A 25,328-nucleotide genomic window follows, 5' to 3' on the forward strand; every position below is an offset into this window, starting at 1 on the left:
TATTACTTTCAATCTCGGCAGAGTGCGTAGTCTACACCTCCCACATATGTACGCGTCCAGCACTTTCACAGGTTTGTGGACCATTCCCCTGAACTCCCCCAGGTGGTCCTGAATTCGAAACGGCTTTTCTCGGCCAGGTCCTTGCCAATGGACCTTCAGTGTGGTGGGCTTTATGCACACCGCACATTTATTCTCCACTCTACTCCATTGCAACACCTCCTCCTCCTCCGACAGGAATCCTTTTTTAGCATATTCCAACTTTCTCAGTGCTGTTCCTGCCCACAGTCCCGAGAGGTTCCTTCGCATGACAACCACCCCATAGACAGTGGCTAGTCTGACATAGGGCGGGAGGCTAGGTGCGTTACTAGCCATTTTTGGTTCCTGGTTTTCTTCTAGCTTGGAATTGCCTTGAGCTGCTCCACTCCTTGGATGCCCTTCTTCTTTAGTCGGACAGTGTTCGCGTCCAGGATCTCTGTGACAACGTCCACTGTCTCGTACTTTGCTTTTACTGCTGTGCCCATGGGGTGGTCTCGTGCTTTCACCCAGAATCTTTGTCCCACTTTCAACGGCCTTCTCTGAGTTGGCTGGCTGCTTTTATGCTCAGCCCCCCTCCCCACCTCCGGTGTCAGGAAGGGGCGTTGGTTTAGCTGCTCAGAGGGGGAGGGCCTGTCAGCGCGATGCCGGTCATTCAAGACCCTCCCTATCTCCAGTGTTTTGGTGCTCCATTCTTTGTCATTGGCATTTTTGGCAATCCAGTTCTTTACCAGTCCAATTGCTCTTTCCACTACCCCATTTGCTTGTGGGGTGTAGGGCGGGGAATAAGTCCTTATTACCCCGTTCTCTTGACACCATCTGTCCACTTGGGCGTTTCGAAAGTGGGACCCGTTGTCTGTTCTTAATTCCTTGGGCACTCCCTGTACGCTGCATGTTTGGTCCAGCATACTCACTACGCTGGTCCCATTAGCTTTGCGCACCGGTTTTACAGTTACGAAACCTGACATCGAGTCCACAAGTACCAATAGGTACTTCTCTCCTCTTTTCCCAGTTATGCCCAAGGGGCCTGCCACATCCATGCAGACAGATCCCCAGGGCACCGTACTCTTAATGGTCAAGCCCTCTGCGCGTTGACCTCTTCGACCTGCGTTGTACTTTCCACATACTTCGCAGTCCCTGAGAACTCGATGTACATGTTTACTGGCAATCCAGAGTTGCTGCTCCTCCAATTCCCTCCGTGTTGGCAAGGCACCTGCATGGCCCAGTGCTTTGTGCACCGCCAGCACCACCCCCTCCACGGCCTCTTCTGGGACTATCCGTCCTTTAGACGTTTTATCCCACTTCTCGATCCCGACGAAGATCAGTCTTCTCTCTTGGACGTAGCGATCAACTTCGTCATTCCCCTGCCAGTGCGCCCCCTCCTTGGCGTGCGCTTTCTGGTGCACAACATCCAATTGCATGTTGGCTCTGATTTCTGCTATTTTCCTCCATAGCCCATCGTGGGCCACTGCTTTGCGTTTGGCCCCTTCATATCCATTGTCTTCCCAAATGGATAGATCTTGATTCATAGCCTGGCAGCAGTAGTAGCTGTCTGTGACTATCCTTGCTCTTTTGATTTTCCGTTTGTCCAGCTCCAGCAGCCCCTCCAGCAGCGCGCTCACCTCTCCTGCCTGTGCGCTGCCGTGGGTTGTTCCTTTGCCTCTGCTCAGTTGCCGTTGTCCCTGGCCTTCATTTGTCTTCAGGATAAAGCCCCAGATGGCCATTTCATCTGGTCCTTTCCTTGATCCGTCCGTGTACAGAACATAATCATATGGCATCTCCCCCTCCTTATGTTCTGTTTTTGGTGATTTCTTTTGTGTGGGCAGGGCCGGGCCCAGGTCCTGCAAATCCGCGTCCAGAAGTATGTTCTCCCAATGTCCCCAACGGGTGTTTGTGGCTTTTGTGCCCGCAATTGTACCCTTTGTCAGGAACCGGTGCACCTGGCTCTCAGTGATGACCTTGATCTTCTGGCCCTGCGCTAGGTCTTTTATCGCGAGCCAGTATCTGGCTAGGACCGCCAGCTCTTTTTCTGCCAGGGGGTATTTCCTTTCCACCGTGGTTAGAGTGTAACTCCAGAAGGCCACTATCCCCGCGTCTTCATTGCTCACTTTTACCATGGAGTTGGCATCTTCACACTGGATGTCAATCACGAGCCGTGCAGTGAGGCTTCGGGGTTCCAGCCTCGCGGCTTTTGCCGTCAGGCCTTTGAGTCTGTCCAGCAGGTCTTGATCCGTGGCGGTCCACATCCAGTCCTTCTTGGAATATATGTTGGCGTCTGGTCCAATCTTTTTCATCCGGGCATACAGTGGTCTGGCGTACCGTTGGTAGTATGGCACATGGTCCCTTACATAGTTCAGGACCCCCATGACTTTCTGCAGCTCGTTCAGGGTCTCGGGCGGCTTTAGGGCGCTTATCTTCTCAGCGTAGTTGACGGATACGCCTAGGTCGGTGCTCACTTCGAATCCCAGGTAGTTCACTTGATACCGTCCGAACTGGCACTTCTTTAGGTTGAGCTTCAGGCCTGCCGCCGTGAGCCTGCCTATTACCGTCTGTAGCGTTTTCAGGTGTTCCGCTTCGGTGTCGTCGGCTATGTACACGTCGTCGATGTATATGGTGGCGGGTATGCCATCTAACACCTGCATGACCTTTGACTGGAAGACGTTGGGGGAGTTGAGGTACCCCTGGGGGAGTCGAGTCCACACGTAGGACCCCCCTTTGTGCGTGAACGCCGTCCTTCCCTGGGACTGTCCCGCCAACCTCAGGGAGAAGAATCCATTTGCCAGGTCAATGCAGGATTTGTATTTCCTGACTGTTAGCGTTTTCAGTGACGCCTGTGGATTTATGAGACTTGCCCTGTTAGCGGTGGTGCGTCGGTTCAGGGCCCTGAAGTTGATCACCGGCCTCCAGCCCCCTCCAGACGCCTCAGACTTCTTCACCGCTTGTATAGGGCTGTTTGTAATGGGATTCGGTTCCTTTCTGACAATGCCTTGCACCAGTAATTCCTTTACAATTATGTCCATCTCTCTCACGGCTCCAGGGTTCAAGGGGTACTGGCGAACAGAGGGATGTACTGCTCCTACGATGACATGTTCATCTCCGGCCCCCAGGTCTCCACAATCATTCTTGAACCTTGCCACGTTGGCTGTGGCCAACATGCGTTTTAGCTCTTCCTTCCCGGCCGGGGAGAAATCACTTTCTTCCAGCTTCTGTTCCGTCACCAGCGGTACGTCCACTGGCTTATACCAGTCGGTGTAGTCTGGTCCACTCCCGAGCTGGGGGGACCGAATCAGTCTAGAATGCAGTGTCTGTAACCGTCTTTTCACCATTCTCCTCTCGTTGCGGGGTAGGTAAAGTTCTTGTAAGTCGCGTAGTGTGATCAAGTCTTGTGGACCAGTGATCCACACTATCCCTTTCCATATTCCATACGGCACCTCTTCAATGGTACCGGTGGCTAGCTGGACTTTCAGATGTCCGGTTGTTTTAAGGCGTTTGCGGGTCATAGACACCTCGGCTCCTGTGTCCACCAGGTAGGGGTCCCCATCCACAAGAGTGTAGATTTCGTCTCCCTCCCGGTAGGCATTTTCCAATACGACCCGCGCCTTGATCGTCATTACTTTTTGACGCCCCTGGCCAGCGCATCCTGGTGCGCAAGCCTGCGGGCGTCTTTTTCATCATTTGACAATAGGGCGTATTGGGCTGCTGACAGATACCCTGGACCTCTTGACTGGCCCTGTGGTCGGCCCCCTTTATTGTATGTTTGTCCCTCATATTTTTGTCCTTCGGGCTGGCCGGGGGTCTGCTCCGGCCCACCGGTACCTCTGGTCTCCTCTGGTGCAGGGTCCTTGTTCCCTGCTGGTGAGGCTTTCGGCCATTGTCCCCCGGCTTTTCCCGCTTGCTTCGTGGGAGGTTGGGGCGCTTTGTCTCTATCTTCTTCTCTGGCTTGCCTCTTTTTCTTAGCATGTTTAGTGGCCAGGTCGAATTTAGTTACTTCCAGATCTATGTCCTTGGTCCGTGAGTGGGTGGGCAGGGTGGCAAATGTAATCTCGGCCTTTGTTCCTGCTGTAATGAGCCTCATAACCTTGACGAACCTATTTGCTCCCACTTCTCTCTGAACTCCCGCCCAGATGGCCGTCAGTGTCGCCCCTCTCAGGAACCGGGTGTGGCAGTTCTCTATAAACTCTTCCTCATCCTCCCCATCTTCGAGCACTATTCGCTTGTAGTGCTCCTCGGCCATCTCCCCCTCGAGTCCCATGTCTCCTGTGACAAAGCCCAGCCAATATCTTTTGGCGTCATCACAGACTCCAATGGCCCCTATTTGCTTCCACTGCAGTCTCACATATTCATCGAGGGCTTCCCCGTTCTCCCTTCTTCTCACCAGGTCTCTGATCATCTTAAAGTCCCGGTGCGCGGCTTCGGAATACACTACCGGAGCCGTTGCTGCCGGAGTTGTTGGGGGCGGCGGGGCCGGGTCGCGGTTCCGTTGGGTCATGTCTGACCGGGTTCTTAGCGTTCGTCCCTGGTCCGGTTCTGCCTGAGAGATGGGGGCCGGAGAGGCTCTGGGCGGGGGGGGTTCGTCCTCCTCTGTTGACATTCCGTCTTGCATTCGTCTGTCCGCCGCCATCTTTCGGGCTTGTCTGATCGCCGACTTCTTAAGTCTCCTCAACATGACGTCGTGGAGTATTGCCAGATGGGCCACGCGGCATGGAGCGGTGAGCTTTTGGGTCGCAGCCAGAGTTAAGGAGGTGGGCATCATTAACATATTAGCCCATTCCCTCACAGGGGCGCTGACCTCCAGGGTCAGGATCTCCTCCTTAGCGTCCATCCATTCGGGCGGGATGTCATAGTCTCTCTGGAGGATTTCCGGGGCATAAGTCCTCCGGCCATCTCTTGTTTCCACAAATCCCCAATTCTCGTCTCTTGCGATGTTACTCATCACCCTTTCTATGTCAGGCAGGGCCACCATTTTCTTATCCCCCCGGCGGGTAGCCATCCTCAGGGGTCGGGGCTGACCCCCCCACCAGGCTCTCTCTTCAGCCATTGACAATGGCACTGACCCCTGGCTCGCCTGGTCGTCCAGGGCCTGTTCCCCTTGCCCTGCATCCGGGTCTTGCTCATCATCGGTTGTGTGGTTATTTTCCTCAGCCATTTCTATCCGGTTCACTCGTGCGGTTAGGTCTGCCAGTCCGTCCATTACCCACCTTGGTCCCTGTCTCTGGACGGGAGGGGCCCTTTTTTCCCACTTCGGCTCTCGGGCCTTCCGCCACTCCTGCCCTTGGTAGGCATCTTCTCTGCGGTCCTGCCTTTGGTAGGTTCTGCGGGACGGGGTGCTTGTGCGATGGCTGGGCGCGGCTAGCGCCAGTTTTGCGTAACTCTCCGTCTCCCCCTTTGGCTTGAGGAAGACCTTTTGCTGTGGGATTGTTGGGCTTCCCGACACGGGGGGTCTGGCTCCGGGAACGGCCAGTGGGGGATCCGGTGGTTCCGCTCGGGGGGGGCGGGGGCTCGCCGCAGCTCGGATTGGGGGAACTGCTTTCCCCTCTTTGGCACGTTGTCTGGAGTCATAATCCCCCGTCCGGGGCGCTCTAGCCCGAGCGTCATCCATCTTCTTAGAAAGTTGGAGCACATACTCTGTTATGGATGTTTGCCAGGCGGCCTTTCCTCGCCGGTGTGCGGTTATGGCCAGCCAGACGATTTTCTCCCCCAGGTGCCAACCTCCCGATTGCATTCCTTCCGCCGAGATCATTACCCTTTCAGCCTGTATCTCCTCCGCCTTCTCCAGCCCAGCCTGCACACACTCCTGCATGTAACCCATGTAGGCCTCCTCATACTTCTGGTTTCCGCCATCTTGGTACTCGGGTGCTTTCACATGCACTATCGCCCAATGTTGGGTGTTTCCTCCGCTGACCATCAGCACCCACCCGTGGTTCTCTGTTATTTCATGATCCATTTCTTTCCGGTAGTCTAAACCCCCCACTATTCTCAGATGTTTCCCCGCTTCTTTATGCAGGAATTTCCCCTTCTCTTTTATGAACGTGATCAGGACATCGGTGTCGAAGTCCGTGGTATCCCCGATGTGTTCGCACAACCGGAGTCCAGGTCCTATCTTCAACGTATGGACGTGTTTCGGGAGGGGTTTAAGTGGGGGGCGAATCTTTTCCACTTCAAGCAGTGATTGGCCTCGGCGGGGGAGTGGGTGCTCCTCGTCCTCTGGCAGGTCATATACATTTTCCTCCACTTTTACAAGGGTCGCTTTGCTAGCTGACCCTGGGGATGTCTTAATCTTGTCGAACGATTTTTTCCATTCATAGTCCACGCGTAGGGCCCCAGATGATGGGCCTGGTCTCTCTTCGCTCTGCGTCCTCCTCTCTTCATTTTTGGTCGGAGTTTTTAATAGTAAGGAGCGGCTTGTTCTCGGGACGGGGGTTTCCCCTCCTTTTCCCGTGATAGCCTTCCGCCTGTTTTTTAGTTCACTCGCCAGCAGTTCCGTTAGTTCTTGTGCTATCTTTGGGGTACCTACCCGGGTCGGTAGTGATCTTAGCTCCGGACCTGAAAGATAGGAGCCCGCCAGAGTCGGCCGCTGCTGATCCAATGGGGCACCTTCCAACGCCGCCTGCCCCTCTTGTTCTTCTTGTTCTTCTTGTTCCTCTTCCTCATCCTCGGCTGATGATTCTCCTTCGGTGCCGCTTAGCGCGCCACGTACCTCCGAGGTCTGGCTTGCGGCTCGGCCCGTTGGCTGAACTAGCTGACGGTGTTCCACTGCGGCCTGGGTCATCGCATCCAGGGCTGACGAATGTTTGCTAGTGACGGCGGCCGCCCGGGTGCTTTGCCCGACCAATACGTGCTGTATGCCGGATCGTACTGCCAACATCTTAATGATCGGGTCGTATACAATCGCAGGGCTGATTAAGGTGTTGATCCGTCCGCCTCTCCACTCGTTCAGGCGCTGGGTCCACCATGACATCCATTCCGGTATATATCCTTTTGTTGCTGTGGTCACGGGGCTGTGTACCACCACCAACTGTTCCATTGGTCCAGTACTCTCCCCGAAGTGCTTGGGTGCGATAAACACTCCATCTTTACGAACTCTCTCGGTGACTTGTTTCTCCCACGAATCTTGCTCAACCCAGGTTTCTGGGGAGGGGAGAAGGGACAGCAGATGTTGCTTGGTGCTTTCGTCCCAATCGTCTACTCGTCTTGTCAGGGGTATGAGGCGTGTCAGCCCACCGCGGCCGAGGGCCAGGTAAGAGTCCATTGGTCCCTCTTCTCCTTGCACTGCTCTGGGGCTAGCCGCCGGGGTTCGCCTCCCCGTCACGGCTAGGTTTGGTGAGGTTTCATCCTCTTCCATACTGTCTTCGTCGTGGCGAGTCGCCTGTCCCTCAGTCCCGCTCATAGCGCTTCTGAATCACGGATGAGTTCTAGGCTAGGTTGGCTATTCAGTGTAGTCCTCGGGGCCCTCCCCGCTGGGGCTCCCCGTAGGCTACTTCTCCTTTTTCCCGCTTACTGCGATGCAAGATGCAGTTTTGCGGAACCGGCCGCTCTGATTCACTCTCAGGGCGCCGGCCGTTGGCACTCGGACAGGTCACTCCCGTTCCGCGCGCCTTTCTGTGGGTTGCTTCCCCGCAGTTCAGCGGCTCCTTTCCGCTGGGATTCTTCTCAGTGTGTGGCTCCGCGTGTCCGCTAGAGCCCCACGTTGGGCGCCATGTCTTGATTCTCTGCCAATATCCTCAGTATAGATGCGAACTATCTTAATACTGGTAGAAACAGCTCTCCATTCAACGGGTCCGAAAGTAACAGCTTGATGTGTATAACTCCATCTAGCTTCTGCACTTTAATTAAGCTGTTATGTGGGAGCAACTCGTCTAGCTCTAACTGCCGGAGTGGTGTTCCAGACTCCTTACCCCTCTACCACTGACTGGCGACCTCGGCTGAATAGCCTGGAGCCGGGTATAACCAGTACAGTCGAGTCTGTTATTATGGCAGCTTGCTCCACTCGAATCTTGCACTTGTTACCGACTAGATAATGTTTAACGACTAAGTAAAGCCGTAGGGGCACTGCTATTTTGTTAGCCAGGATAACCTTTAAGAACCATAGTATGTTGTACGCACCTCTAACCTTATTATTACTATCATGGAAAATACACCATTCAATGTCCACTTCGTTACTTTAAATCCAATTGATTTGTTTTATTATAAAGCTTTTGCAGGGTACAGCATTAGCAATGATTAAACATCTGATTTCATTTGGTAATATAGAAACATGCAATATCACTTCTAATAAACTACTAATTACTGCTAATGGTGGTATACTCATCAAGTTACTTTGGGGGGGTGGAATGAGAATGAGATCAGCTTCCCCGGCTGGGGGCTGGCTCCGTCGAGCAGCGAGAGTCCTTGGGAGAGCTCCTTGCTCAGGATCCGGGAGGCGGCCGCCTCGTTGGATTCCCGACTTCCACGCTGACTCGAGGACGAGCGGGGAGTGACGCACAAAGTTCAATTGTATTCCAAAGTCTCTTTAGGGGAAATGGCCAATCCGCGATTCATGCTTTGTTCTTGTAATCCTCTTTGAAATAGTCCTCTGTGTGCGCTCCGTTGGAAAGTGCTCGTAATCCTTAGTCCATTTGTTAAGTCCAAAGTGAAGTCCCTCGTCTGAGAGAGCTTCGTAGCAGCAGCGAACTGGCCCAGATGAGCCGAAGTCTCTTGGTTATATACTATGCCATGGCCCAGGAAAGGCGACTCATTCGCCCCTATTCGGCCATCCCCTCCTACGCGTTTCCTGTGCGACTCCCATACCTCCTTATGGGGTATTTCCTTCTTACATGTTTCCTGTGCGACTCAGCGCCCATATATGGTACATCCTGCTTTGTCATGAACCATATTTCCTGCCGGGTTGATTACATGCAGCCCAGAATGGTCTTCCAGGGAAGCACCACATTCCATTCCATCTCCCAACTCCTCAGGCTGTTTTCTAATTATAGCTTGCATATCAACCCAAGCCAGGAAGGGCACATACAGTCTGTCCACACATAGGACCAATTACACGGCCTCAATACTTAACTCTGTGCTTTGAGAGTCTACTTTCAGCACAAGTACATTCAGTTATATTTGTTTCAGAATATATTGGTTACATGTGTTAATATCTGTTACATTTCATATTCATTACATGTGTTAATATTCATTACATGTGTTAATACATTTAATGTCCTTTAATCACTCGCTCCCCTTGGCTTCTAACATTAAGCATTTCATTTGGTTACTGGCCCGGCCATCTCCTGTGGTATTGTTCATTTCTTTTTACTCCCATGAATGGCCTTAGACGCTCGACCTTTGGAGCTATGTGGCTTTCCAGAGACCCGGTGGTCATTCCCGCGAGCTGATCTCGCAACCTTAGGTCGCTTTCCTTCCATCGGAGGCGACCTTCTTGACAGCACACACCTTTATACTTTTCTGGGCCCACAAGGCACCAAAAATTTGGTGTGCCCTGGTGGGCTTTGAGGGTGATGTCATTTTGCAAAGTGATCATTTCCATCTCTAATTCACCAGCATCCAAGTTGAATGCCTCACTTAGTAGTCAGCAGTGTGTGTCATGTCCACTTGCATGAAAGGATTTGAAATGAATGTCACAGAACCTGTTTTCAAACTCTTGTCCAAGTCTGTTTATGAGTTGGCAGTACTTTTCTGCAGCCCTGCCCAAGAGCCCTGATGCAGAAGCATCATCATTCAGCACTGCCTGCACAGATGGAAAGTGCAGCAATTTCTTCCGTTGTAAATGCACAGAGAAAATGTTCATCTTGGCTTTAAAAGCATTTACAGAACTGATCATGTCAGAGACAGTCTTACCTTTGCCTTGCAGTTCACAATTCAAACTGTTCAGCTCTGAAGTGATGTCAGTGAGAAACGCAAGGTCGAGTATCCACTCAGTGTCCTGCAGCAGTGAGGCGTCCTCCCCTCTGGTTTCCATAAACTCCTTGATTTCCCCCAGCAGTGATAAAAACCGTTCAGAACTTTCCCTCTGCTGAGCCATCGGATTTCAGTGTGCAGTAACAGGTCACCATATTCAGCTGACAGCTCCTCCAACAGAACCTTGAATGACCTGTGTTGTTTAGCTTTGGCACGGATGCTGTTTATGATCTTTATAATAATAATAATAATAATAATTGCTTTAATTTATATAGCACACTTTAAAATGTAAAACAAATCTCAAGGTGCTTTACAGTAGATAAAAGACAAGATAAAAACAAGCTAAAAACAGCACAGAGCTATTTAGTTAGTTAACTAAAAGTGGAAAAGGAATAGCTAAGCATAGGAAAGGCAAAACTAATTAACTGTGCCACTAAAAAAACTCAGAGCTAAAACGCAGAGCGGAACAGGTGGGTCTTAAGGTTCGTTTTAAAAACAGTGAGGGATTCAGAGGCCCGGACAGTTCCTGGGAGCTGGTTCCACAGGCGTGGCCCCAGAGTGGAGAAGGCTCGGTCACCCATCGTTGCCAGCTTGGTGCGGGGGACAACAAGCAGGTTGAGGGTGTCGGATCTGAGTGACCGGGAGGGGGGCTTGGGGGGGAGGAGTTCCTGCAGGTAGGTGGGACCAGTGTGGTTGACCGCCTTGTAGACCAGGAGGAGGAGTTTGAAGGTGATGCGTTGGTTGATGGGGAGCCAGTGGAGTGAGTGGAGGACAGGGGTGATGTGTTCTGACTTCTGGGTTCTGGTAAGAACCTGGGCGGCACAGTTCTGAACATATTGCAGTCTGTGGATGGATTTGGTGGGGAGGCCTGCAAGCAGGGAGTTGCAGTAGTCAATGCGGGAGTCATCACGTGATCAAAGCCCATCACCTTTGCACATATCGCCTGCTGGTGAATGATACAGTGGTAATGCAGAAACGTTGGGAAATCTGGATCACCTTTACATTTAGCCACAAAGCCTGTGTGACGGCCTGTCATGGCTGTTGTCACAGACACCATGGTCCCTATCGTTGCATCAGCGCTGTTTCTAGGCCGAGCGCCTGGCGCAGCGCAAATCAGTGGGCGTGGACCAGCGCACTTGATATCGTCGTGCTGGCGCTACACGCAGCCTAAAGCATTACAACCACGCCTTTTAAGCGTAAAATTATGCACCGTCATGCTCATTGGATAACTGCAATAAACGAATCGCACGCTTGCCTTTTTAGCTCCAATTCCAGTGATCCCGCAAAACCAGACGAAAGCCAAACGCTCTGCCCCCCCCCTCCCTTCATCCAGTCTGTCTGTCTGCATTATAGGCTATTATTAGTGGCCGGGCCAGCGAAGCGGCAGGGCCACTGCTTGTATTTGCCTGTATTATTATTCTTCTTCTTCTTCTTCTTCTTCTCCCCAGGAAGTCAGACTTCCCATGCATGAATATAAACCAAACTTTGCACAAAGGTCCAGTCCCATGCCAAACTAAGTTGACGTGAATTTGGCGCCTATAGTCCTGATGGTGGCGCTACAGCGACCGTCTAAAGTTTCAAACTTTGAAAATTCATAACAAATCAGGCATATGGGCTATGGCTTTGCCACTTTCACCGAAATGTGTGCCCAAATGAGGAGAAACTTTTGTACGCTGCAACCTATGGCCAATTATGAAGTCTAAAGACCGCAAAACTGCAAAAACTGTAAAACTAATTAAACCCTACTCCTCCCACATTTTTTCTTCAAACGACACCAAACTCCAGCATCTGCATCGTTAGACTGTCCTCCACAAAACTATCAAACAGATATTTGATAGATCAAAAATTGAGCCCACAGTGCATCAAAATGTTTGACTGTAAATGGTACTTTAATGCAAATTCTTGCTAAATAAAGCTTGAATATCCACTGATCACTGATGATGTCATCAGTGATGTCAGCAGTTTTGTGACATCACTGATGATGTCATCTATAAATCACTCAGCCTTCCTCTCCATAACATCAGCTCTGCCTTCTGCCCAAGCCCTGTCATGAACGGCAGTGTTCTAAGCAGACTGGATTGCATGCAGCAGATGATAGAAAGCTCATCCATAAGAGACTTGAGACTTGACTTGGACTTGTGACTAAAGACTTGAGACGTGACTTGGCCTATAGCTAAAAGACTTGAGACTTGCCCGGCCACGACCCATTGCTGCGCAGCAGCTATAATTCCATATTATTATGCTTCTCAAACCAATCTAACTGCAGTTTCAATACTGCAAGCATGTAAATACGCTACACTATAGCAAGATCAAAGTGAAAAGAATGTTCTAAATACATCAGCTAGAAAAATATAGCCTATCCCTATATGATGAGATTAATTTTATATTGGTGAAAGTTTGTCCAGAACGATATCGTTTTCTCTCCCCTGCTGCAGGTAGAATGATGCACATAAATATACCCTACATTGTGTAAAGTCATTGCATAAATGTGTTTTTATTGTAAAACTAAATGTGAAGTTGGGCCAAGTTATTGGAGCGGACATCACAGTATAGCACATGACAGTAGAAAGCGTTCCGCAGCGCGTTCCGCTGTCACTTATCTAAATCACGTTAAAACGACAAGGGATATATATAGGCCCAGGAGGACATATATGTTTCACATAGGGTGGTGTATTCATTTCGATGTTTCATTTGGTCCAATATTGAAATGTGTACAATTGCAGGTTGTGTTACCATTACACATTAATTTAGATCGACCTTTTATATCTATTTCGCCTCATTTGGTTGCTATTTAGTAGCGAAATGGAGAAGCACAATGCATGCTGGGACAGGCTAGACAACTTACAACTTATTTTTCCTATATGGGAAGTGTGTTGTGCCTGTCTAAGCGAGGGAGTCAGAGAGAGAGAGAGAAGGGTGACAGAGAAGAGGCAGAAGAGCACTGGCGCACTGAATAGGCCTGGTTTCAGAGAGAGACAGAGAAGGGTGACAGGGGAGAGGCAGCAGAAGAGCACTGGCGCACTGAATAGGCCTGGTTTTCAAAGGCGCAAAGCGCTAAATTTACGGCAGATGCGAAGATATCAGTACGCCGAGATTTAAGGCCGACACGCCCACTTTGGCCCATTCTGGGACTGCGCCACGCCCATTCGGCCTAAAGCGCATTTGGCAGCGTAAAGCCATATTGATATCGTCCCAAAACAGGCGCAAGGCACGTTTTTTTGCGGTTAAGGCCCGTTTTAGTGCTGAAGGCCTGTGGGAGAATAGGGCCCACCATCTTTTCTAGCGGTACATTTTTCTCCACAAAATACCCCTTCACCGCCTCGTAGATATCAACACCCCTTGTTGTCGTCTTTAGGGGCAGTAGCATCAGCAGTTCCTCTTTGATGGAGAAATCATTGAACACCATGCGTACAAACACCATCAGCTGCGCCGTACTGCTGGTGTCCACTGACTCGTCGCACTGGATACTGAACCAACGACAAGTTCCCAGGTCTCGGTCCAGCTGCTCTGTTAAGTTGTCGGACATAGCTGACACTCTTCTGGTGATCGTACTTGCCCCCATCTTTAAACAAGGTGTCTGCAATCACTGTCATTGATCCCTTCAGTATATCGCCATCCGAAAAAGGTTTCTTGTGCTTTATCAAAAAATGAGCAGCTTTAAACGAGGCTTCAGTTGCTGCCTGGGACTTTTTCACAAAATGATTGCTGTTTGTCTAAAGCTGACTTTAAGTCACAGACTTTTTCTCTCCGCAATGAGCTACCAGGCGGGTAGTTGGTATTTACATTTTTTTGGGTCGTACTGAAGTGCCTCTCTATGTTGTGCCGCTTCGCCATTGCAACAGATGCTCCACAAATGAGACATACACTCTTTTCTTTCACTGTTGTGAAGAAGAACTCTTCCTCCCACTCCTCGTGAAATTGGTGCTTTTGCTTTTCTGCCATTGTTCTTGCTTTCCATCATTTAGCTTAGCCGACTGATATAATCATTGGCAGCTGGCAGTCGCACTGTCGCAGAGTGAATGACGTAGTGACGTAATGTTAAACTAAACTTTGACCCCGAACCAGGCGGATCAAAATAGTTAATTAATCATTAATTATACACAGACAATAAATTATACACAGACAATAAACGTTTTTAAAACGTATGCATTGTTAAACCAATTATTTTCTACATTCGTGTGTTATTGTGGGAAGGGAGGAGAAAAACAAATAAAAAAACAAATTTTTCTGAACGTGGCTTGCGGGCGCCACAGCGCCACCGCACGGGCGACCAGGTGCCCGTGGGCACCGTGTTGGCTACCACTGCTCTACGCTCTGTGCCTCTGTCTGTCTGTGCAGACCATGACTTGGTGCAGACCGGGGAGCTGGCATCAGGGCCACGCCCCTTCCTCCACCTCGAGCCAGTCTCCCCAAATCTCACCATACACACACACAAGCCGTTTTCACACATGCGCTTTTTACCGGTAAATGACCGGAAAGCGGTCTAATGCCTTCATGTGTGAAAGTTATTTTCCGGTATAAGCGCAACCCCGTCATCGCGGACATTTCACCAGTTCCTAGGTTGTCACAAGAGCAGTATGGCTGCTTCATGTGTGGGCGTGCCCCCCCCCCCCCCTCCCCTCTCTGCTCGCACTCTGGCCAGAGTCCTTCAGTCCAGCCCGACGGAGACACAGACACAGCGAAAATGGCAGCGGCTTGAGTCTTGCAAGCCGCCCAACGCTTGTTTAGAAAGCAAATGCACGAAGCGAAATGTGGAAGTATTTTGCTTACGTTGCTGACAGCGAAGGCAAGCCCCCTGGACACATCAAACGAAGCCAGTCTGTAAAAAGTGCTTCAACGTGACGCAGGTGAACGGATAAACATCGAACCAGCCAGGCTATTTCTCTCCGACAGGGATCCCTACTTCTTCAAAGATTTCAGTTCAAAGACTGGTTAGCGAATGTGAAGGATACAACATACATGCCCTCTTAAGTCAAACGAGTGTGATTTATTGTGTGACAAGCAAACTTATTTCACCATCGGAGTTTTGCCGAGCCCCAAAATAAGGAGGATTCCCCATCCAAGTGCACACGTCACTCCCCACCCGCTCTGCAGTGCCCCCCCCCCCCCCTCAAATACAGGCAATTTCGCTGCTATATTCACACATGTGAGGCCTCAGGTGTGAAGGGAAATTCCGGGAAATGGCCGATATTGATTTACAGGCAATGTTCCTGTAGGCATGTGTGAAAACGGCTAAAGTCACTTTAGTCACTTTTAAGCAGCTGCACTGCTTAAAAATAGATACAAAGGGGGAAAAGTCACCTGCAAGTTTCTGGTGTCTGAGTTTCTCCTGGTGTGCAAATCTGTGGACAGACAGTACAACGGTTGTTTGTTTGTGTGTGTGTGTGTGTGTGTGTGTGTGTGTGTGTGAGTGATGATGATGATGATGACAGACATTGACAGGGTGTGAAGGTAACTCACTATCACTCCTCCTCTTTCTCTTCCATTTGTAGAGCAGCAGCAGACTGACAGCCAACAGCACAACAACAACAGTCACAGACACAGACACAGTCAAAACCAGGAAGTCACCTGGGCGAGAGACAGCTGGAAGAGGGGAGAGAGAGGGAGGAAGAAAGAGAGCAAGTCAGACAGAGAGAGAGAGAGAGATAGTTAGATGAGTGGGTGCAAAAAGATGAAGGGAACATAAGGGCCCCTATCGTTGCATCAGCGCTGTTTCTAGGCCGAGCGCCTGCGCAGCGCAAATCAGTGGGCGTGGACCAGCGCACTTGATATCGTCGTGCTGGCGCTACACGCAGCCTAAAGCATTACAACCACGCCTTTTAAGCGTAAAATTATGCACCGTCATGCTCATTGGATAACTGCAATAAACGAATCGCACGCTTGCCTTTTTAGCTCCAATTCTAGTGGTCCCGCAAAACCAGACGAAAGCCAAACGCTCTGCCCCCCCCCCCACTACCTTCATCCAGTCTGTCTGTCTCCATTATAGGCTATTATTCCATATTATTATGCTTCTCAAACCAATCTAACTGCAGTTTAAATACTGCAAGCATGTAAATACGCTACACTATAGCAAGATCAAAGTGAAAAGAATGTTCTAAAGGCATCAGCTAGAAAAATATAGCCTATCCCTATATGATGAGATTAATTTTATATTGGTGAAAGTTTGTCCAGAACGATATCGTTTTCTCTCCCCTGCTGCAGGTAGAATGATGCACATAAATATACCCTACATTATGTAAAGTCATTGCATAAATGTGTTTTTATTGTAAAACTAAATGTGAAGTAGGGCCAAGTTATAAGTTATTCCGCTGTCACTTATCTAAATCACGTTAAATCGATAAGAGATATATATAGGCCCAGGAGGACATATATGTTTCACATAGGGTGGTGTATTCATTTCGATGTTTCATTTGGTCCAATATTGAAATGTGTACAATTGCAGGTTGTGTTACCATTACACATTAATTTAGATCAACCTTTTATATCTATTTCGCCTCATTTGGTTGCTATTTAGTAGCGAAATGGAGAAGCACAATGCATGCTGGGACAGGCCAGACAACTTACAACTTATTTTTCCTATATGGGAAGTGTGTTGTGCCTGTCTAAGCGAGGGAGTCAGAGAGAGAGAGAGAGGGGTGACAGAGAAGAGGCAGAAGAGCACTGGCGCACTGTATAGGCCTGGTTTCAGAGAGAGACAGAGAAGGGTGACAGGGGAGAGGCAGAAGAGCACTGGCGCACTGAATAGGCCTGGTTTTCAAAGGCGCAAAGCGCTAAATTTACGCCAGGTGCGAAGATATCAGTACGCCGAGATTTAAGGCCGACACGCCCACTTTGGCCCATTCTGGGACTGCGCCACGCCCATTCGGCCTAAAGCGCATTTGGCAGCGTAAAGCCATATTGATATCGTCCCAAAACAGGCGCAAGGCACGTTTTTTTGCGGTTAAGGCCCGTTTTAGCGCCGAAGGCCTGTGGGAGAATAGGGGGCCATGATGTGTATTGGAATTGGTGTATTGGGCTCTTTGGCACCACCTGGTGGTGATTTCAAATAGTTGTATTGCATTCAGTGTATAGAGAGCCAAAGTGAACGTCACTTCCTGCCTTTCTCTGTGTACCAGCATCTGAAAAAATATGAATGCTGGTGAACGAGACAGAGGTTACTTTCTTTATCCCATTTTAATTGTGGCACGGGGTACACATACTTGGTCAATTTAAAAGATAACTATGCATGTCGAGAGAGGCGCAGTTTGTCCTGAAACTGAAACGGGTTCAGTTTGGTCATCTTAGAGCAGTTTAAGAGCTCTTATCAGGTTGTTACGGAGGGAGAGTGGGAGTGGCTGATCAGGGCTGTAGCCTACAGTCGAAAAATTGCTCTGTGCGATGAATGAATTTTCCGCAGTAGACATTACTTTCTATGTATATATACTAGGGCTGTCACCGTGTACACGGATAACCGGATACTAATTCATATCCGTTTAGAAAAGTCAATAACCAATTACACGTCTCCCCACCAACTTTTAAATAAAGTTTTGACAATGATTTTACTGTGTTTATTTCTCATGAAAAAATAAACTGTTGAGAGGGGATAATGCTGCCTGTAAGCTACAGATGATAACTTTAACGTTACACTTAAGTGTTCACATATGGGAAAAATATGTTTGACCAATGAAATCCTTTGTTTACAGCTGTCATACCTCCATGAGCTTGCATAGCTTGCTGCTTAACACATTGACTGCCAGCCGTTTTTTTTTTGCTGTAGGTAGCTTCTGCCAGGCCGTTTTTTGAGGATTCTGGCTCATTTTACAAGAGCCGAGGATTCTTTTCTGCTTGGAGTTTGTGAACACGAAGTTCACAAAAGTACTAATAGAATGTGTGCTTTCTCTGTCTAAAAGAGTTAGTTTGTAGAGTTAGTAGTTATGTAGATATTAGCCGTTGAGTACAGCATGGTTTCAGCTGTCTGAGAGTGAAAGCTGAGATAATCGCAGTTTTGTGAAATTCAATCAAACAGGCAGAACAGTCACTTTAACCATTTATTTTTGGCATCAGTGAGAGATCAGACATCCAAACAATATAGTTCCGAACGCCCTCTCCTTCAACTCCTCCCTCCGTGGGCGTGTCTAGTGGCTTTCAGCCTGCGTTTGTCACAAGCGAGTGCTCTGCTGCAGCCTCCCTCCCTGGCATTGAGTTTGAGCAGCCTCCCTCCCCGCCTACAGTATGAGAATGAGGCTCGTTCGTTTCTGGGTTTTCGGAATGCGTGCGATTCTGGCCTTTCTGCGGGCGTTTCAAAGTGTGTTTTACCCATAATATATTATGCAAATTTGCAATCCCCCGTGTGCTGCTGCTGGCGCGGCCCGAGAGCGGCGAGTCTGGTGACTGATGACTGTAAAATCGGCAAGCCATTTCCTTGAGAATGGAGGAAGCAGCCGCGGGAGGCGGCTGCTTTTGGTTGACTTTCTCTCTGTCGGGAGGGCACCGTCGCCACCTAGCTGGTCGGTAAAATAGATTATACACATTCTCTTCCTCCAATTCTGCTATAGGAGACGTAAAAGGGGTTGATCGATGTCCCACCGTCAAAAAAAAAAAATGTTTATGTAAGCCGAGATATCTCGTCCTTGGCACTTAACGGTTGGATCATGTAAGCCGAGATATCTCGTCCATGGCACTCAACGTGTTAAATGGGGGAACCCCCGGCTCCTCAATTTGGTTTCTCAACATCCAATTTTGTATGACAAACACCGTGAGGACTAGCCTACCTCAACAACGATCACCCAGCAGCTGAGATTCACTGAAGATGGTAATGTAGCTGTTATGTAACATAATTTACTTGCCAACGTTGTAGCGAAAACCACTGTTGTAAACGGATGGAGCTAGCGTTAGCCACTTGTATCCAAGTGCTACTGTATCCTAATGCTGCAGTGATTCCTTACCATCAAGGGTACGTTTCCTCAGGCAGAGAAAAGGTGCAGTCTCCATTAAAAACTAGCGTTCAGCGCAGTCGTTAAAACCACATGAATCCATGATCTACCTCAGGGGTGTCCAAGCCTTTTTGAATGGGGGCCAGATTAGATCATGTGAAAATGCTCGGGGGCCACGGGTGCTTCTCACCTCATATGGGTTATGAATCAAATAAAATAACATCATATGGGTTATGAATCAAATAAAATAACAAAATCACATCTAAATGTACTCGAAAGACTTTGTTTACCATCTGAAAACATTAGTTCTGCCTGTGCTGTTCCTACTTGGTGCTTCTACATACATACTGTATAGTGCTGTCATCGTTAGGTGAAGGGAAAAATGCAAATTGCACTTGCTTGATTAACCAATACAGTGTGGAGGGCCACATATAGTATATTTTGAGAGACAAGACGAGGGCCACTTAAAATCAGTCTGAAGGCCGCAATTGGCCCCAGGCCCGGACTTTGGATATGCCTGATCTAGCTGGTACCAACTATGAATGGGAGGTATTTGAATGGCGACAGTGCCCTCTAGCAGTTATATAGCACAAACAACGGTTAAATGGTTAGACGCTGGCAGAAGGTCCCGAGTACACGTTTAGAAACGTTGGTAACCGTTGACCCCACTAATATATACACACTGTTCAGGTTTGAGAGGGTGCAATGTTCACAGTTATGCAGTTTGGCTGATTGTGGACTCCTGTATTTCATTCCAATAAAGTGGATTCAGTTGTAAAAGGAGCTGGATGTCACTTTTTGGGGGGTAAAAAAGAAGAAAGAAAAAGTAACTTGTAACATAACAAAAAATGTAACTAATTACTTTTGAAAAAGTAATCAGCGAGTAACTTTTATTACTTTTTAATGGATGATCAGTAATCAGTTACTAATTACATTTCCCAAGTAACTTGCCCAACACTGATTATGTGACAATAGTCAGTTTGTTCAGCCATTGTAACCACCAGTAATGCTAGCAGAGACCGGAAAAAAGTAGCTTGTTATCCTACTGAGTTGTGGGGAACCTACAGTAACCTACACAGTAATAGCCCTACAGTACACAGTAAGTCTATTGTGTTAGCTTCGCCCACCCAAGCTCATTAATGCTGCAATACTGAAGATGCAAACTGGCTTCCATCAATGGGCTATATATAGGCTCAATCAAATAATGACTTTTATGTTTAGTTTATTTTATTTTATCATTTAGATGAACATCTTTCAGATTATAACTTTAAATCAGGTTTCCGAGAGTAAAGTCAGAATTCTGAAAATAAAGTTAGCATTCTGAGTTTAATGTCAGAATTCTGGGAAAAAGAAGTAGGATTTTGAGATGAAAGTCAGAATTAGAGTAGATCTCTGTCTGCTGTTTCAGAGCTTTGTCCACCCTGACAAGAAGAACATTTTCTGGCATGAAAAAAAGTCAATAACATAACTGTATCAATCAATGAGGGGAAACAAGGTGGGTAAACTACTCGCCTTGGATAGTTTAGCCACCTCTGTATTTACCACTACACCCCTGATAGTAACATTACAATAAAATAAAAGAATAACATGATTTCAATAACCTAAAGACATGATTCATTAACAACAGTGATAGAAGAAAACAAAAACATGAAAACTTAACCTCAAATTACTTTATTTCCAGAATAAATCATACCTCTACCTGCTAGAGCGATTAGATGGGTAGGAGAAGTTGTAGCTCCTAATGGGTTGCTGGCCTCACAGTAATATTCTCCATTATGTTCAGATGTGAAGTTAGTGATGGTGAAGGTCTGTCCTGATGCTTTTGGAGAGGCGTCATTCTTCTTGTACCAGGTGTAAGTAGCTGCTGGGTTGGCATCACTGCTGCAGCTCAGAGTCACTGAAGTGCCCTCCAGTGTTTCACCAGAGGGACTCACCAACACTGAGGTGTTCCTGGGACCATCTGGAGAACATGGATTAACATGGATGATATAAAATAAGGATGTGTTTTAGCAATGACACATACTGTAATTAAACTATTAGTAGTAAAGATGTGGGAGGCAACAACTGAACATTTGGAAGTCAGCTTGTGACTGGAAGTCTGATGGTTTGAATCCCCAGAACAGCTGGGAAGATCTTGTTGACAACAGTGAATTATGTCATGCTCTCCTGTCCCTCAACATCTGCTGTCACTGTACCCTTGAGCAAGGCACTTCATCTCCAAGTGTTGCAGTGGAGCTGCTCAGTGAACTACAGTCACACACTGCGGTTGCACTGGCAGCTCCCAGTTGTGAAAGTGAAGCAGAAAAAAAAGATACATGCTCAGTGAAACCTTTCTCTGATTAATAACGACTAAAACAATTTGACAGATTAAAAACATATTTGTTTGTTTGTTTGTTTGGTGTTTGTTGCTTTTAGGTCGCTTTCACATATAAGCTGTTTAGTCCGCTTTAACCGCGCCAGAGTTTGTTTCCTCGGATAGTGCGCTTCGTTTGGGATGGTGTGAAAGCGCAAACGAACTCTGTGGTGGAACAAACAAACAAACTCTGGTCCGTTTGAAAACGTGGGTCTCGGTTCGCTTCCAAGTGAACCCTGGCACGGTTCGTTTGTTGTGTGAAAGCAACCCGGACTAAACACAAGAGCGCCAGTGCATCTGATGCACTCATGCAGTGCATCATGAGTAGAAGACGGTAGAAGGGAGCAAAACAAACACTGCGGCGTGCACACGTGTACAGAACCTGTGTGCCGCGTCGTGACGTACAACAACAACACATCGTTTCTCAACAGCTGTAGCCTGTACTACAAAGCAAGATTAGTGGTTTAGCGAGGTAACTTCAGGTTTAACCCTGGTTTAGCCGTACTACAAAGCAAGTTAACTTCTAATCACCATGGCAACTCATGCTGCAAAGCTAACCTGGTCCCGACCAGGTTAGCTTCAGAGGATAAGATCAAAATCCATGACAGACCCATATAATCGGCTCTCTGGAGTCACTCACCATTCATATAAGATCGCCATATGAAAAATAGATTGCAGTCAACTGAGAATAGAACAAGAAAAACATTTGTGGCTCTGTAGGCTGCATAATTAAATTAAGCCTACTTACCACTTTATGTCTTAACACGTTCACTGCCATTGACGAGATATCTCGTCTTACAAAATCCAACGGTTGACTGCCATAGACGAGATATCTCGTCTTAAAAAAAAAAAAAAAAAAAATTGACGGTGCGACGTGGATCAACGCCCCCCCACGTCTCCTATAAAAATATTGGAGCCAGCGAACGTGTACAACCCATTCCACGGACCCACTAAGTGGCGACAGTGCTCTCCACACTAGAAAAAGCAGAGCCAAAACTGCGCAAGGAAACCATTCTCTACTGTAAAATGGATTGGCGAAAACGCTTTCACTTTCGCGCATTATCGCGCTGGGAGCTGGCGGTGGGGGATTCCAAAAATAGACTGGGTGGAAAACACACTTTGAAACACGCAGCATAAAGCCTAGAATCGCACAAAGCTTCATCAAAGCTCTCAAACCCAAGAAACGAGTGAGCCCCATTCACACTCGCTGCCAGGGAGGGAGGCTGCTCAAACTCGCAGCAGCAGCAGCAGCAGCAGAACACTCGCTTGTGACAAACGCTGCTGAAAGCCACCAGACACGCCCACGGAGGGAGGAGTTTGAAGGAGAGGGCGTTCAGAACTATATTGTTTAGATATCTGATCTCTCACTGATGCCAAAAATAAATGGTTAAAGTGACTGTTCTGCCTGTTTGATTGAATTTCACAAAACTGCGATTATCTCAGCTTTCAGTCTCAGACGCTGAAACCATGCTGTACTCAACGGCTAATATCTACATAACTACTAACTCTACAAACTAACTCTTTTAGACAGAGAAAGCACACATTCTATTAGTACTTTTGTGAACTTTGTGTTCACAAAGTCCAAGCAGAAAATAATCCTCGGCTCTTGTAAAATGAGCCAGAATCCTCAAAAAAAACCTCTGGCAGAACCTACCTACAGTAAAAAAAAAAAGGCTGGCAGTGAATGTGTTAACAGCTCAACGATGCGTGGAGAAATATGATCACTATTAATCACGCAGCGCATATCATACACGGAGCCTCAAATGGAGTGAGGGTGATATTCTCCTACATGCCAGAAAATATATACATATAATATAAATATGGGATAGCCCCAATAGGCTACTAAATATGCAGGCTACTCTTGCATGTTTCAGCTGGAACTGTGTCCTGTAGGCTGTATGCCAATATATGAGCAAAAATAGGCTAGTTTTTATCAATGAAAACTATGCCCGCATCGTCTCAATTCAGTTCAGCAGTTTTCTCTTTTATATTAGGCATCAGCATTATCAATATTTTATATATTAATTATTCGATCAGTGCAACTACACACATAATGAGTGATAGAGATCATTATTCATTGAGCACGCGTTTCTAAATCTATGGTCTAAATAGGTTTACAGATTGTGGAAATTTATAGGCTGAGATTACACATTTAAGGGACAGAAATCGCTGATCAAAGTAAATCAAATGACTGATGTGAATACAAGCGGCAGCTTTAGCAGTCCTTCAGCAGACTATATCCAACGCGGATTTTCATTCTGACATAGGTTACATTAAATATCCGCTAAAACTCTGATCACGCACTGCGCTTTCATTGAATGAGGAAATGGGTGTGGGCGTGGATCAACTCAGCTGTTCATAATGTGATTGGCTAGCGCACCTCTTTCGCGTGGACGCGCGCCTGTGCACGAGCGAAAAACGTGCGCGTGCACAGGCAGATCCCAGATAAAGCCAGCTTCAGTTATCGAGTAGAAAACCAGCGTCGTAGTATCGTTAAACTAGATAGCTTTGATCCTGTTCAGTCAAACCAGATCAAAGTGACAGATCGCGGGTCTGTTAAGATAGCTTCGTAGTACAGGCTACTGGCTGGCTTGCCTATCTCCTTCAGTAGGTAGGCTACTCTCATCTGCAGAATGAAATGTTCAACAGCTTTCTGCCTCATCTGCTGCTAATATTGGGCACATTCTTGTCAAATATTTATTTGATATTAACACCAAAGTAAAACCAGAAATATTGCAGGTGGTGTTGCTCCATGGTTTGTGTTTTGCGGATTCACTTGTGTTGTTCAGTCAGCCCTCAGATCAGGCAAGAAGCCTGCTGAAGAGAGGAGAGATTTCCCTTCTCTATTCTGTCCAATAGATGAGTGACTGTTTCGACCACGTGACATTGTTTAGAAAGTTTGGTGCGCTTTTACAAATTGCTGTGTGAAAGTGAACCAGACCAAATTAAAATCACAACAATGTTACAACTTCACCCCCCGAATCGCACCGAGTCCATCAGCTTATATGTGAAAGCGACCTTAGTTTCACTCACATGTCAGAGTCACTGAAGTGTCGTCCACTGCTTCACCAGAGGGACTCACCAACACTGAGGTGTTCCTGGAACCATCTGGAAGAAATATATTAACATAAATTAACTTTAAGACTAAGCTGTGTTTTTATGTGTCTTCCATTTGTAGCATTTGTAGAGCAGCAGCAGAATGACAGCCAGCAGCACAACGGCCACAGCCACAGTCAAACCCACGACCAACACCAGAAATCTGGGCTCACCTGGGCGAGAGAGATAGAGGGAGAGTGGAGAGGAGGAGAGAGAGAGGGAGGGATAATGAGAGCAAGTCAGAAAGAGAAAGAGAGAGAGAGAGAGAGAGAGAGAGAGAGAGAGAGAGAGAGAGAGAGAGAGAGCAGATGAAGGGAACATAATATTATAAAAGACAAGCGGCCATGAAATAGCTTCAAGCCTCTAGGACATACATGGGCAAACTACGGCCCGTGGGCCGGATGCGGCCCGCGGGCGCCACCTTTGTGGCCCGCGATGGAATTGCAAAAAAAAAAAAAAAAATTACACAGTGCACCTGAACGCAACATGCAAGATACCCGCTGAATAAGTGTCCAAATGTTCATGTCATTCTGGCCAATACTCCACTTCTGTTATAGCATTTCAGTCTGGAATATGGAATATCTTTCAATAATCTTTATGACTAAAAGGCTACATTGAATTAGAAATTTTAATAATTAACACATTCACTGCCAGCCGTTTTTTTTTTACTGTAGGTAGCTTCTGCCAGAGGGTTTTTTTGAGGATTCTGGCTAATCTTTCAAGACCCGAGGATTCTTTTCTGCTAAGATTTTGTGAACACAAAATATCTCAAAAGAACTAATAGAATGTATGCTTTCTCTGTCTAAAAGAGTTAGTTTGTAGAGTTAGTAGTTATGTAGGCATTAGCACTTGAATACAGCATGGTTTCAGCGTCTGAAAATTTAAGCTGAGATAAATAGCTTTTTGTGAAATTCGATAGAACAGTCACTTTAACCATTCATTTTTGGCATCAGTAAGACGTCAGACATCTAAACAATAGTTTTGAACAGTAATTTCCTCCATAACAGCAGGAAACCCCCCTCTCTTTCAAACTCCTCCCT

The 25,328-nt window shown here is 47.6% G+C and overlaps 1 protein-coding gene across 1 annotated transcript in view; it reads right to left on the reverse strand.

Annotated features, from left to right (window-relative positions):
• Nucleotides 1-8,340: 8,340 nt before the first annotated feature.
• LOC310775852 (uncharacterized protein) overlaps nucleotides 8,341-25,328 on the reverse strand; it is a gene marked incomplete at both ends in the record, with an annotated part of 19,355 nt that continues 2,367 nt past the window's right edge. The window contains 7 exons of the mRNA XM_083635979.1: nucleotides 8,341-8,484; nucleotides 10,449-10,557; nucleotides 10,626-10,795; nucleotides 15,229-15,269; nucleotides 15,388-15,510; nucleotides 20,539-20,799; nucleotides 24,226-24,300. Of these exons, the coding sequence (XP_083492105.1) occupies nucleotides 8,341-8,484; nucleotides 10,449-10,557; nucleotides 10,626-10,795; nucleotides 15,229-15,269; nucleotides 15,388-15,510; nucleotides 20,539-20,799; nucleotides 24,226-24,300 (923 nt within the window). The remainder of the gene's footprint in view (nucleotides 8,485-10,448; nucleotides 10,558-10,625; nucleotides 10,796-15,228; nucleotides 15,270-15,387; nucleotides 15,511-20,538; nucleotides 20,800-24,225; nucleotides 24,301-25,328) is intronic.

This window comes from Poromitra crassiceps (assembly GCF_964638095.1).
Source record: "Poromitra crassiceps genome assembly, chromosome: 4".
Lineage (NCBI taxonomy): Eukaryota > Metazoa > Chordata > Actinopteri > Beryciformes > Melamphaidae > Poromitra > Poromitra crassiceps.